Source organism: Poecilia reticulata, chromosome 12 (assembly GCF_904066995.2).
Source record: "Poecilia reticulata chromosome 12, P_reticulata-male-v2, whole genome shotgun sequence".
NCBI lineage: Eukaryota > Metazoa > Chordata > Actinopteri > Cyprinodontiformes > Poeciliidae > Poecilia > Poecilia reticulata.
In genome coordinates this window covers 611,680-625,886 of record NC_088841.1, presented here as the reverse complement: position 1 = coordinate 625,886, position 14,207 = coordinate 611,680, and the positions used below count along the sequence as shown (strand labels likewise).

General features: G+C 38.3%; 2 protein-coding genes across 4 annotated transcripts in view; one reads left to right on the top strand and one right to left on the bottom strand.

Moving 5' to 3' along the window:
* LOC103473513 (multiple epidermal growth factor-like domains protein 10) overlaps positions 1–14,207 on the bottom strand; it is a 232,232-nt gene that overhangs the window by 63,013 nt on the left and 155,012 nt on the right. The gene's annotated exons all lie outside the window — the stretch shown is intronic.
* The window catches only part of prrc1 (proline-rich coiled-coil 1), a 52,382-nt gene that overhangs the window by 36,955 nt on the left and 1,220 nt on the right, over positions 1–14,207 (top strand). Inside the window, exons 4-8 of the mRNA XM_008423811.3 lie at positions 2,433–2,578; positions 7,128–7,230; positions 7,319–7,482; positions 10,118–10,221; positions 11,615–11,717. Coding sequence (XP_008422033.1) covers positions 2,433–2,578; positions 7,128–7,230; positions 7,319–7,482; positions 10,118–10,221; positions 11,615–11,717 — 620 coding nt within the window. The remainder of the gene's footprint in view (positions 1–2,432; positions 2,579–7,127; positions 7,231–7,318; positions 7,483–10,117; positions 10,222–11,614; positions 11,718–14,207) is intronic.

Here is a 14,207-nt window from a genome sequence, read left to right as displayed (position 1 = left end):
ATATAATAAGTATTAAGGTTATGAATACCAAGTGATATAGCTGGCATTAGGAGAGCAAGCTGAATAGTATAAAAGTTGAACGGTGAAAATAGCACAAAGTATGCAGGAGAAGAAGCGTGGCGAAATTTACGGAGCAACCAGAAAAGTGGAACTCAATAGTGTGAAAATGCTTATAGCATTCACAATAAAAATAGCCAGTAACTGCAAGTTATTTCTACTAATATATACATTTTTAGGTATATTTTAATGTAACTAAAAGAAATATGAAAAAAATACATGAATTATTTATAAAATAGTATTATTTAATCATCCCTCCAGTTTTGTTCATAAGAATTAGTTAAATTATTTTAAGAGTTATACTCGTAGAGGAATCAAATTGTCCCATTATGGGGTTGAATTTAAAGCAGCATAAGTAAAGAAATTCGTAATAATGTTTGGGATTTCATGCATAAAGCGGGGAAACATATTTTCTTGGAGGTTCAAAGAGTCCTTCAATAGATGCAATGTTCAGAAACAATTTTTTGTGGTGTATTTTTATACCACAGAAATATATCTACCCGAGACCCCAGAATGTACCGAATTCAGAGAATCACCGCCTCCCCCCCTCACATGCCTGTGTGAACATGAACCACACGGTGGCACTAAGGTGGTTAGAGGTAAATTTAATAGCTCCGGCTTAACAAAGCCGGAGATATTATTTCCTGTTCTGATGAGCTAAAATATAAGCAACTTTGCTGCAAATTTTGCACAATAAATGTTAAACTTGTGAAAATCGATAAGCTGAAGAAGCTGACAATGTTTACAGTTTACAAAAGTTTTACTGTATTAAGTCTAAAAACACACATCCCAATGAATCATTTGCACTTTTTCTCTTTCAGAGTAGTCTTGATTGTTAAATGCTACTGATAATCATTATTTTAGCTACCTTTCACTTTTTAGCTAATTTTAACTGTTACTTTTATAATAATAATAATACAAATAAATTGTGATGCAATTTACTTACAGATGCCTTTTTTTGGACACTCAAAAACACCATACAAAAAACATTTAATTTAATAGAGTAAAAGGGCTCAAAAAGAAAAAGCAGTTTAAGCAAATGTTTTCAGTTGTAATTTGAAATGGAGTGAACCAATATTTATAAGTTGGGATGGTTATGAATTCCAGAGACGAGGGGCAGTGCAGCTGAATGGACCCATAGCAGTGAAATGGGCAGATGGGACAACAGGTAAATGGAGAAAGAGGATTGAGGCAGTTAATATTATGTATTGAAACCTGGTGATGTTATTGTAGAATTTGAAGTCGAGGATGACACCTAGATTATTAACCCGGGGGGAAGGAGGAGGTAAAATTATTAAGAGTGAAAGAAAAACTATCACTATCAGATGGGGTGAATTTGGTACCAATGATGAGAATTTCAGCTTTGGTGCTGAGTTTAGAGTGAACCAGGTTTTATTTCAGAGATACAATCAATGAGGGAGGTGGGTGGAAGAGCAGACAAAGGCTTAGTGGTGATTTAGAGCTGGGTGTCATCAGCATAACGGTGAAGATAAACATACAATTTACAGAATATATTGCCAAGGGAAAGGATGCAGATGATAAAGAGCCAAGTCAGAGCCCTGGGGGGGTTAGGATTTTTTATTTTTAGTGTGTCAAGAACCTCTGAAACTACTCTGATGTTCCTTTTTTGTGATGCATTAAAATGTCATAGCTAAACTCAAAATTTAGCCATGACACTAAATTTTAAGGGTTTTTTTTATCTGTAAGCCACTCTGTGATGACTATATACAGTAATTTGAGTTTAACTTTATAAAAATGTTACTTTTTCACAATATTCTACCTATTGAGATGCAAATGTAAATGAAATGCATTCCTTAAATTAAAGGTGATATACGTAATGGATTATTCTGTTGCACAAGGCTCTCATTGGCCTAGTTCTTATTTATGCAATTTCTTTCAGAGAACCGAAAGCCTTAATGCACGATGCTCTGACAGTTGTATTTCTATATTCCTCGTGTGAATATAGTGAAAAAATGAAAACTTTCCATTTCTCTGCCCTCTCTACTTAAAAAGCCTTACAATCTGAACTGAAACTGTCAGAACTTCATTCAGTGCTTTCCACCAACAATGGAAACCCTAACATCAGTGCCTATGTTTTAAATCTTAACTTCTTTGTAAATTTTAGATTGCTCTTGTAATGACGACTGCACTTTTTTGCACCATTTCTATTTTTTTTATTATTATTATTATGGTTCCTTTGGCTTGTCCACTATCTATACTGCCGCCTCTTGGTCACTTGTACTTGTAGTCTTGAACTTGATGGGTTTTTATGCAGTTAAATAAAAGCTGATTAAAAGTAAATCTCTTACATAGGTAGATTTTAACTTTTTCTAATTGTCTTTCTTAATTGAATGTCTGCTGTTTTATTTGTCTAGGTGTTGTGTCTGACACCATATATAAGCATTCAGCAGTCACAGGAGGACTAAATACTGGATCTTCAATTACTTTCCCAGAGGAGGAAGAGGACCCCAGAGTGTCTGAAGACACCACTTCCCCAACAGGGATCTGGGGTTTTTTAAAGGTAACAGCTCCGCAATCACACGTGGCTTTAAATTAAGTTTTTGAGAATGTGAAAACAAATTAAAATCTTATCCCTTACAATTTGACCTGAAAGAACCAATAGAAACATTACTAGTATCAACTTTGTCACAAAATAAAACATACACGTTGACAAGTTATTTGAGCAGTAAAAGATTGTCCAAGAAAGCTGTTCAACAGAAAGCCCTGCCAAAAACTCCTACTCTTTCTGAAACTCTGTCTCCAGGAAGTCATCACAACATTGCTCTTCTATTAATTCTTTAACATTTCTACCAGTGTTGCACCGAGTAGTAGCTTCTATAATGAGCTAAGCAGACGCGCAGTTCTGCCAGCTGTTTGTTAATTGCTGCTCGGCAGTCTGCCAGAGCTCAGTGGGGGAGTGGTGCTCTATAAGGTGGAAGCTCCAAAGCTTGGAGACTGCAGCTCAGAAAAGGAGCTGCTTCTCTAAGGCAGTCCACCCAGATGTTTTAAAAAGCCGGCTCTAGAGGAGGTAGAATGGGCAGAGTAAACAAGCTTTTACATAACTTTGTTTTATATAACTGCATGAACAAACCTTTATGTAACCTTTCAAATAAAATAACCATGTTTATTATTGCAAAAACAAACAATAAGGATATAAACAATGACATAAAATGTTGAGTAATTATGCTCAGATTTGCTTAAACATTAGCTCAGATGTTGCAGAAATCTAAGAATCTGATGTTTCCAATCTATTTCTTAAAGTGCAAAATCAATCTACTCAAGAGTAGAAATATTACTCAAAAGAAAAAATAAGTACAGTGCAATAAATCTACTCGGTAACACTTTATTTGAAGGGGTGTGAATAAGACTGACATGACTGTCATAAACATAACTGTCATGAATAAGTCTTCATGAATATTTGACTGTTGTCATAAAGTGTCATTTGGTAAATCATGACACTTTTAATGACAACTTGACATTAACCTAGACAAAAATGTCTTCGTTATGACAACTCGACATTAACCAAGAATCATGTCATGTCATAATAGTAGTCATAATGATTTAATTATTACACTATCAAAAGTTTGAACAAAACAGCAATTAATATTCCCACTACCTGAAATAAAACGAAACAAGTAGGACCAACAATAAAGATTTCATTTAGCGTTATTACACTTTCAAATGATTTAATAAGAGTCAATAATTTCTTTTACATCAAGTGGAACAAGTAGCACCAGTTATGAATGTCATTAAGTGTTATTAGTGTCATTAATATATCTTATCTCAAGTGAAACAAGTAGCAGTTATGAAGATGTCATTAAGTGTTATTACAGTGTCATTAATATTAACGTTTACCTCAATTAAAGTGAAATAAATAGCAACAGTTATGAATCCATTAAGTGTCATTACAGTGTCATTAATAACTTTTACCTCAAGTAAAGTGAAACAAGTAGCAATAGTTATGAAGATGTCATTAAGTGTGATTATAGTGTCATTAATATTAACTCTTCAAGTAAAGTGAAACTAGTATCAACAATTATAAAGATGTAATTAGTGTCAAATGCTATGCTAACAGAGTCACTGATATTGAGTCTTTCCTTAAGTGAAGTGAAACACACTGGGCTACTTATAACTACCATCATAGCTGTAGAACAAACCCTTTGTACATTGGAACAAAACAAAAGATAACTTGTTCTTCAAACAGAGGGTTTAACGTCTGGTCAGTATGTTGTTACTCTGAAATACTGATTGAAAAACTAAAACAGAATTACTTATTCTTTAACTGAAGAAAATAGGTTCTTTCAACAGTAACATTTTTTGCTTTGTTATGTCAGCCATCTCCTTCATTATAGCCTTCCTGTAATGCTCTGACAACAGGAGATCTTCTTGTCTTCATTTTCTGGCAGCAGCTCTTTGAAGGTGTCCAGGAATGCTCAGAAATTACAACTGTTCTTGCAATAGTTAATCATGGTGAAAACTTTTTCATGAATTCAAACTTAGTGAATCTCTTCTGGACATTCTCATAGTCGGTGATGACTCAATTCATTGTAGTCACTTTAAAAAAAAGAACAAAAACAAAAAACAATATATCCATCCATCCATTTTCTTGCACCCTTGTCCCTTAGTGGGGTCGGGAGGGTTGCTGGTGCCTATCTCCAGCTATCGTTTCGGGCAAGAGGCGGGGTTCACCCTGGACAGGTCGCCAGTCTGTCACAGGGCAACACAGAGACACACAGGACACACAACCATGCACACACACACTCACACCTAGGGGCAATTTGGTGAGGCCAATTAACCTAACAGTCATGTTTTTTGGACTGTGGGAGGAAACCGGAGTACCCGGAGAAAACCCACGCATGCACAGGGAGAACATGCAAACTCCATGCAGAAAGACCCCAGGCCGGGAATCGAACCCAGAACCTTCTTGCTGCAAGGCAACAGCTCTACCAACTGTGCCACTGTGCAAAAAACAATATAATTCAGCATTTATTTAAATACCATTCCAAAAATGCCCCTTTCTGCACACTGTCAGAATGGTAGACTGGCAGACAAATGTCTAGTTAACATGACTGGTTGTTATGAAGTGCAATACAATTATTTCTTAACACACGTAGCATAATAACTAAAGCTAAACAAAATTATTCAGATCAAATATTTGTTTGGCAGAAGTTCAGACAGACTGCCACTGTTGTTATTCAGATTGCATCATTTAATGTATAGTTTTAGGCACATGAGTCTATCTTTTCACTTAATGAGCATTCAAAATTATTTCCAACCAGATACTCTGGCTTATTGATGTTTGCAAGAAGTTTAAATTAATAGATTTAACACCAGTTTTTAGTTGTCTAAAACGTAACTTAACTCAGCTGGTGAATGTTGATTCCTGCTCCCCCTTCCGCACTTACCTGGCCTTCCCACCTCACTTCGCCTGGAGATAATAGTAACACAAAAATGACTTACCTAATTTTCTTGGGGAATATTTCATCTGCTTCTTTCTCTTTGGTCAAACGGACTTCTTTCTCTGGTGGCTGGTCCTCATTATCATCCTCCACACTCGTAGCATGTCTTAATTAGTCAACTTTGTCCCCCCCTCCCCCACCATGTGTCCTTAGGCTAACATGGGTCTTTGTGTGGCTAAAGTTGCCAAAGCAAAGAACAAAAGCACTGCGTCACATCAGTCAAGTTGCTAGATAATGCACATAAAGGATAACTTTGACTAACATTAGCTTTTAATTTGCTAGATTAAAATTGGAGGGGGAAAAACCTATTTGCATGTCTTTAAAATAAGTTTTAATATTAAGGGCTAACGTTACAGTAATGGAGTTTAATAACTTTAGCTAACATTAACTTACAACAAGGTAGGATTGGCTTGAATTGCTCATAGCTAACATTACAAAGAAAGAACATAGTCAATGTTATTTTCTCAAAGAAAATATAAAGTTAATAAGACACATACCTCATATGTATTAGGTGACAAACTTCAGCTTCTTTTTAAACAGGAGATCTGGCTGTTAAAAATTGTTAGGTTGGCCCCACAATATGGAAGATTTCAATATGAAAATCAATATGGAAGGTTAATGTGAAGTTGTCATAACAAAGACATTTTGAATAATGTCAACTTTGTATTAAAGGTGTCATGATTTATCGAATGACACTTTATGACAACAGTCAAATATTCATGAAGACTTATTCATGTTCATGACAGGTGTTATGTCTTGTTTATGACAGTGTCATGTCAGTCTTATTCACACCCCTTCAAATAAAGTGTTACCATCTACTGTTATAAGTACCTGTTTTGCCAAAGCATTACTCAAGTATGTGTAACCAGCACTACCCACTTTTGAACACAAAATTAGTAGCCTGTTCTTGTTAATAAGCTTAATGTGGCATTTAGCTGACATTACCTGCATCCAACAGCATTAATCAGCTCACTCGGTTAGCTGGGGGGAGCTATGCAAACTTGTCTCTGCATAGCAGCAGCATTCTGCATTGCTGCTGCACTGGTGTAAAACTGGTGTGAGCATCTTGACACTCATGTTGCGTTTAAAGCTAGCTCAGAAAAATACGTTCTGACATGTTAACAATGGATTACACAGCTGTAGCGGCTGAAAAAAGAGGAACAGAGGGGGTCATGTACGGGAAGTGCGGGAGCCCCTACTGTATCAAATCAATAGGAATGATAAAAAGTTGCCCACTCTGGTAGAAAGAAAAAAAATGCTTCCAGTCATGGAGGGGTGGGGTTTGGGTGAACAGCTGACTCTGTGGGTGTCCCGCCCATGCCACCGGGCCTGGTTTTAAATTAAAGGATTTCTTGAACATGCATGACAGAATCAAGGCAACACTTAATAAGCAATAACCATAATATAATGGTCTCACACAGAATTTATAAATACTGTGTGAAGTAAGGTGCTGTGAGATAAATCAATTTATTGTTTGGCCATTTGACATGTTTTGGTCAAGCACTCTGTAATTCAGTAAAAGACAAAAGAAAAATGATGTGAAGTTACAGTATTGAAGCTAAATGCTAACTATGGTCAACTTGTCCGTGTGTTCCCTGTGTGCCTCTTTAGGGAGTAGCAGGTAATCCCGTGGTAAAAAACGTCCTAAATAAAACCAAACACTCAGTAGAGTCCATGATCACTACTCTGGACCCTGGCATGGCACCATACATCAGTAGGTTAAGCTTCTCATATTTCATCCTTTAACCAGGTGACTAAACATTTGAAGGTCTTTGTTAATTCTTCTGTGTTGCTGCCCTCAGAGTCAGGTGGAGACATTGACATTGTAGTGGCTTCTGATAAGGACATGAGCGTGCAAGCTGTCAGAGAGGCCTTCCAGGAGGTTTTTGGGATGGCAACGGTCACAGGAGAGCCAAGTCAGTCCAACATTGCCCCTCAGCCAGTGGGCTACGCAGCTGGAGCTAAGGTCAGTTCACTGTTTCTTCTATTAGATATTTATCGTTTTTAAAAACATTTCTGATAAACATTGTTAGAAGAAGCTGAGTTTTCCATAAAAAGAAAAGTTGTAAGCCATGACACTGGGCAAACCACCAAGTTCCAACTGTCTTTACTGCAGGTAGAGACTTCATCTAATATATATTGGTTGAAACATTTTTAACCCAGCACCTAACGGATGTCTAGGCCAGCTTTTCTCCTGCCAATATCAGAGGGATCACCCCACCATCAAAACCACACCCCTCAGAGTTGAGAAAAGCTGGACGAAAACACGTTTCTATTTTGTGTCACCGACACTCGCACACATGCCGAGTTAGGTGGACTCAATGGAAAGCCATGTGGGCCATATATCACCTCTTTTACCATGCATGTGGATAAAAGGTTGCTGATTTATGGCTTAAAACACGCGGACCGGTACCAGTCCATGGACCAATTGGTACCGGGCATCGCAAGAAATAATTAAATATTTACGTTTAATGGATTATTTGAGTCTGGAAGGATTTTTTTTTTTTTCCGGATTCTCTCTGTTACATTGTAAACATTGAGCCACAAGCAGCAAAATGGATGAAATGAGGAGTTTAAAAGAAATGGATCAGATGTCTTTGGAAAGTTTCTTTGCGAAGGGGAAAGGCCCAGAGAAGAGACAGGAGAATGGATTTATCCCGGTAGGTAACTCCAACATTCCAAGCTTCTCTGCAGCAGCGTCCAGCTCGCTAATGAGGGAATGAAGCCTTTAAACTGCTCCGCCACTTAGTGACCATGAGCACCCTGTGCATAAGCAACACTTCATTGTCTCCCAGATGGGACCGTCTTGTTGCAGAGAAACAAGCTCAGGGCTCCCATCAGTCGTTATCATGATTTAAAATCTTCAAGAAAGTAAAATGTTCGTTTTTTTTGCGCATCTGTATCTTATTTTGAAGGGGTGTGTAAACGTTACCATAGCGACCAGAGTCGGAGCGCGTTAGGGCAGTGATCAAGGCAAGAGGAGAGGAGAAGAGCTTGTGAGTTTTAAGTCTGGTTCACACGGCATGATATAAGAATTATCCGCTGATTTTCTAAAACTCTGTGACCACAGAGCTGATAAAAGTACAACAGGTTTGATCGGTTCGTGTCCAGCCACACGGCAGGAGCAACACACCACACGAACCGGTCACAGTCACGAACATCCCGATTCCCGAAGAAAATCAAACCCCCAACATATCATACTTGAATTTAGAATAAACAAACACGGATGACAATGTAGAAGCAGTGACGGTTTGTGGACTTATTTTAAGCGATAAAAGACGCAACAAAATGAAAAGGCACTGGATAAAAGACTGCGGGAACAGCTGCTCTATTTGCTGCACTAAGATTTGGAGGCCAGTTATGTTTTTTCGTAGTTAACATTTTTAACTGAATAAACATAACCACATATAATAATGACCTTTGCATAATAAACGTTTCCCCTGGTCCACTGGACTCTCGGTTGTGCCATGTTTAGGATTCCCCTCCTTGCTTATGTTGCCGCTCTTTCTGATTGGCTACCTGTCACATTCAACAGGTTGCGTTCTCGCTCTCAGTCAGGGAAAACCCCACAGGCTGCGATTATCGGGCCAAGACAACCCAACTCGGGCATATTCAACACACCATGTAACACACCACACACTACAGGACATTGTAAGATTGTCGTTAAGGGAAAATCGTGGAAAAAAAAAAGAGGCTTTACGGGAACACCAATTAATTACGCCTTTATAGATGGCAGTGTCTTAAATTTTCAAGGTCCTTCTCATGCTTTTCTTATTCACTCAATTTAAACTCCAGTCACCCAACAGGAGAAGTACAGTTACAAAAGAGATTTGTTTTTTGTTTTTGGCCGATTTCTTGTATTCTGCAAGCCTCACTGTCAGTATTTCCTTCTGTATTCATCTCATTAATCCTTTTTGTATCTTTAAAGTTCGATACATCAAACAAAATACCTTTGTATGAAGCAAGTAAAGACTAACGTGTTTTTGAAATCCAAGTGTGTCTATAGTACTTTTTTCAGAGGACCAGAGGGCCCTCACACCAGAAATAGTCCACAAAAAACTAAATAAATAAATTCTAAACTATCATGACTATTTTACCACAGTATGCACACCACCACAATTTCTGTTTGGTTCACCATTACTAGGTTTCCACTCTTGATATTGAATTTCTGTCAATTACTTAGTTCTCTCTCTGTTTGGTCTTTTTATTTAGACTACTCCAATTCGACCAGTCAGTCATGCCTTAAGTGGTACTTAGCATCATCAGATAGGGATATCCCTAGTGTTATTCTTTTTTTTTTCTTTCTCATTAAAGATCAAAATTAGGACAGAAGGTAGCTAATAACTCAGTGACTGTATCGAACCTTAGAAAATAGTATGGTAACACAAAATTTTATTTGAAAGAGTTTATTTTTGGAGATTGTTTTGGTGAGATAACTGCTCACCAGATGTTAGAAAAAGCATTTGTAAGCAATGGAATTTCTGCTTCATATTTTTTGTCAGGCAATAAATAAAACACTATAGCATTTTATCACAACAGGAGCGTATGCTCCACTTTTATCTTGTGTGAAATTATTTCTTAAAAGGTGTATATGTCTGCAGGGTGCTCAAGAACGCATTGATGGCTTGCGTCGAGCTGGTGTGATTCATGAGAAGCAGCCTGTAGTCGCTTTGGAAAACTTCATAGCTGAACTTTTTCCAGAGAAGTATGAAGAAAACTTCCAAAACACACTCAAGCATTCAGCTACCCTCACACACGCATTTGTATTTTAGGGCTTTGTATTGACATTGTAGCACTTGCATTTATGCCTAACCCAGAAATTTTTCCTAACCCTATACAAGGTCTTCCATCGTACAATGTTTGGTCTCCTTGACCAAACACTGTACTTTATGAGGACTGATGGGTCCTTGTAAAGACCCATCAGTCTTTATGATGTCAGTAGATATGCCAGAAATAGTACTAAATGGGTTACACACATACACACACAAAGGAAACGAACCCACCCATACAAACAAAACTATAAAGTAGGTTTTTTTTGGGGGGGGGGGTTCTGAACCACAAACTTGCTGTGATTAACCATGCAAATTTATCTCAGCTTGCATAGTTAAGAAAATCCTGCCTGGTGTACTTTACTTAAATGTGCAGTACAGAGTAGGAATGCTCAATAATGAATGGTAGAAACAATAGAAATTTGGCCTACGATAGAGATCTGCAGGCTACCAGCCAACCACGGTACAGCTTTTTGATGACGTAATCAGCTGGAGAGAAGCAGGAAGTAGTGTGGCTGGGAAGAAGGGAAGGATTTGTTAAAAAGACAGGTGCAAAAACATAAATTATCTGCATCGGGTTCAGGTTTAATCTCCAGTGGGGAAACGAGGTGTAAAAGCGCCTGTGGGATTTTACACCTCCCACATGCGTGCTAAAACCCTCCAGTAGTTTTAGCATGATGCTCAGGAAGAGCACCTCAAATGTCACGGTGGTGGTCTGATGGTCTTCCCAAAAGAACAAAAAGAAAACCTTGTAAAAGCGCTCATTGCGACCCCTCTGTCTGTGCACAAAGTAAAAAGACTTGCAGGGTCCAAATGAGCCTGTCTTGTAAGACCGAAGGAGGGTTAAACAGCCAGACCAGCAGCAGAAAACTGTAAACTGCGAAGTGTGTGGAAGATGGGAAGTACAAGCAATTTGTTTTACCGTGTTAAAACGACTGCATGTAGTTAGCTGAATACCAGCAATGCAACTAACTACAAGTCCCAGTCACAACAGTGGGAAGAAAAGGTAGGATTTGACGCCACATCATCATTAAGATTAAGCTCAACTTAAAAAAAAGCATTACATGCAAATAACATGCACAAAAATTAGTTAAATATGTGTTAACACGTACAGATACGTTTCACTCAATTAGTATGCAATTTTTTTTTCATTTTGTTGTAAGTACGAGTTATATCATGATACGCATCATCACCACCCATCACAATATTGCGAATTGAATGTTATGCCATATCGCACATCCCAGTGATTTTTGTGATAAACTGTTGCCCAACAGAATCAAAAGATGTAAGAGTTGCAATGTGATACTAAATATTGTTTTTTGCATTTAGGTGGTTTGACATTGGCTGTTTAATCTTGGAAGACCCTGGTCATGGCATCTGCGTGGAGGTCTTCACACAGGCAACTCCTCTGACACTGGATCACATTCAGCAGGTACAAACACAAACTACATTGTGCACATTCAGAGTCCAAGGTTAATAGGAAAATAGAGAAAAATCCATTCACTAAATATTATGGACCTCTTATAGACAGGAATCCGTGCATTAAACAATCTTTGTGGGAACAAATCAACCCTTCCTATAAACAACGAACAACAACGTCCTGCACCACGCAGCCCACCCTGGAATGTTTTGGGAGCTGAACCGAAACAGATTGTGGATCTGACAGAAGGACCAACGGCGATAACCCCTCACCTGGATGAATCAGCATGTCCAGCTTTGAGCCGAAACCTACATCCGACTTCAACACCTGCTGCACCGAAGGAAAACAAATTAGGAGAAACTATTCCCCCGGCCCTGTTTCACAGGACAAATTGACCAGCCCGAGCAATAACACACTCACTGTGGGAATCCCACTGTAAAAGAGATTTCCTGCACTTCAACAATAACCCATGAGGGAAACTTCACTAAAGCAAACGCCAAGAAAATCACAAATATGCCAATAGTACTTATTGTCGGAGATGAGATAATATATGGAATCAGCCATTTCTGATTCCAAGAGAACCAGAGTCATGTCCTTTCCCAAATGCACTGTGCACTATAACAGACTCTTAACCACAGATCAGCCGAATATTGAAAGTTGTGCCGAGTTTGCTAATGACAATCGGAGATTCTGAAAAAAGACTTTACAATGTTTCTGAACACTACAAGAAAACTAAAACAAAATATTTTTCTTAGTGGCCCTGTCCCAGCAATAGGGTGGAGTGACTTGAAATGCTCTCGACTGCTTTCTATAAACAAATGGCTGATAAAAGCATGTGCTGCCAGCACAGTGACCTTCATCGATAACCACGGGATCTTCTCTGAACTTTTCCACCTTTTTGGACAGACGCAATCTTAATAAACATGGGATCACATGCAAACTTATTTCATTTCATCAACAGGAGAAACAATGTGGCCACAGAACAACCTGCTGAAGGATGCCTGATTAGGATGGGACCCACCGCATATCAGGAACAAGCTGTTCCTAAACAAACCGAAAAAACATAAACCGGAGAACTTGCAACTACTCTCACTGCTCTGGTCCCCTCTCTGCTCGGAGCCCCAGCCGCCCATTATCACTTCCGTGTTAAAGGCTAGACTCAATGGGGGAGGGAACACAGCAAGGCCCCACTTGTAGTGTCCTTGTAACTAATCTAGGTAAATTCACGATTATACATTAATGTAACATTCAACAAAAATCATTTCATAATATTATTTCCACACACAACATGGTGAGAGTTTTAACAAATGTAGAAAAAATATTTTTTATGAAAGTTTTACATACTTCATCTTTAAGGAGAAAAGATTCTCTAACAAATGAATGGTAGTGTATGTGTCCTTACATTCTGTGATTTGTAGGCACAATAAAAATGAATGTGGTGGTAAAAGTCAACAACTCCATCACAAAGGCATTGAATCTTGGCAAGAGAAATACAGACATTTACACCACAGCTCATTAATGAAAATATCCTTTTTAAAACAATCGACACTTACTCCATACATTCAAAAGCTTACTTCAATAGCTTTCAGGATCTTCATTGAGATATAAAGCCAGTACATGGCGGCTGTAATTATGTTGTGATATAATCGTTCTACAAAACAGAAAGAAAATGCTGCATTAACAAGTCATTAACATTTAGAACATGGAAAAATACCAGTAACTTCGGTATGAAAGTAATTGTACACAAATCTGATCAATGCCATAATGTTTTGAATGTTGTGTCCTACTTCTCTCTTATGACAATAATTTATTTGCAACTTATGGTGGAAAATAAGTATTTGGTCAATAACAAAAGTTCATCTCAGTACTTTGTTATATATCCTTTGGTGGAAATGACGGAGGTCAAACGTTCTCTATAAATCTTTGCAAGGTTGGCACACACTGTTACTGGTATTTTAGCCCCTTCCTTTGTGCAGATCTCCTCTAGAACAGTGATGTTTTGGGGCTGTCGTTGGGCAACACAGACTTTCAACTCCCTCCAAAGGTTTTCTATGGGGTTGAGATCTGGAGACTGACTAGGGCACCCCAGGACCTGTAATCCGTCTTACAAAGAAGCATTCCTTTGAAAGAAAGGAAGGAAAAGAAGACCTGAAGGCGGTGTGCCTTCATTGACCTGGCGGTGTGCTTGGGATCTTTATCATGCTGAAAGACCCAGTCACGTTTCATCTACAATGCCCTTGCTGATGGAAGGAAGTTTTCACTCAAAATCTCACGATACATGGCCCCATTCATTCTTTCATATAGAATGAAAGAACAAGGACGACCAGTCGTCCTGGTCCCTTTGCAGAGAAACTGGCCCAAACCATGATGTCTCCACCCCAATGTTTCACAGTAGGTATGGTGTTCTTTGGATGCAACTCAGTATTCATTCTCCTCCAAACACGACAAGTTGTGTTTCTACCAAACAGTTCTCCTTTGGTTTCATATGACAGTCTCCCAATA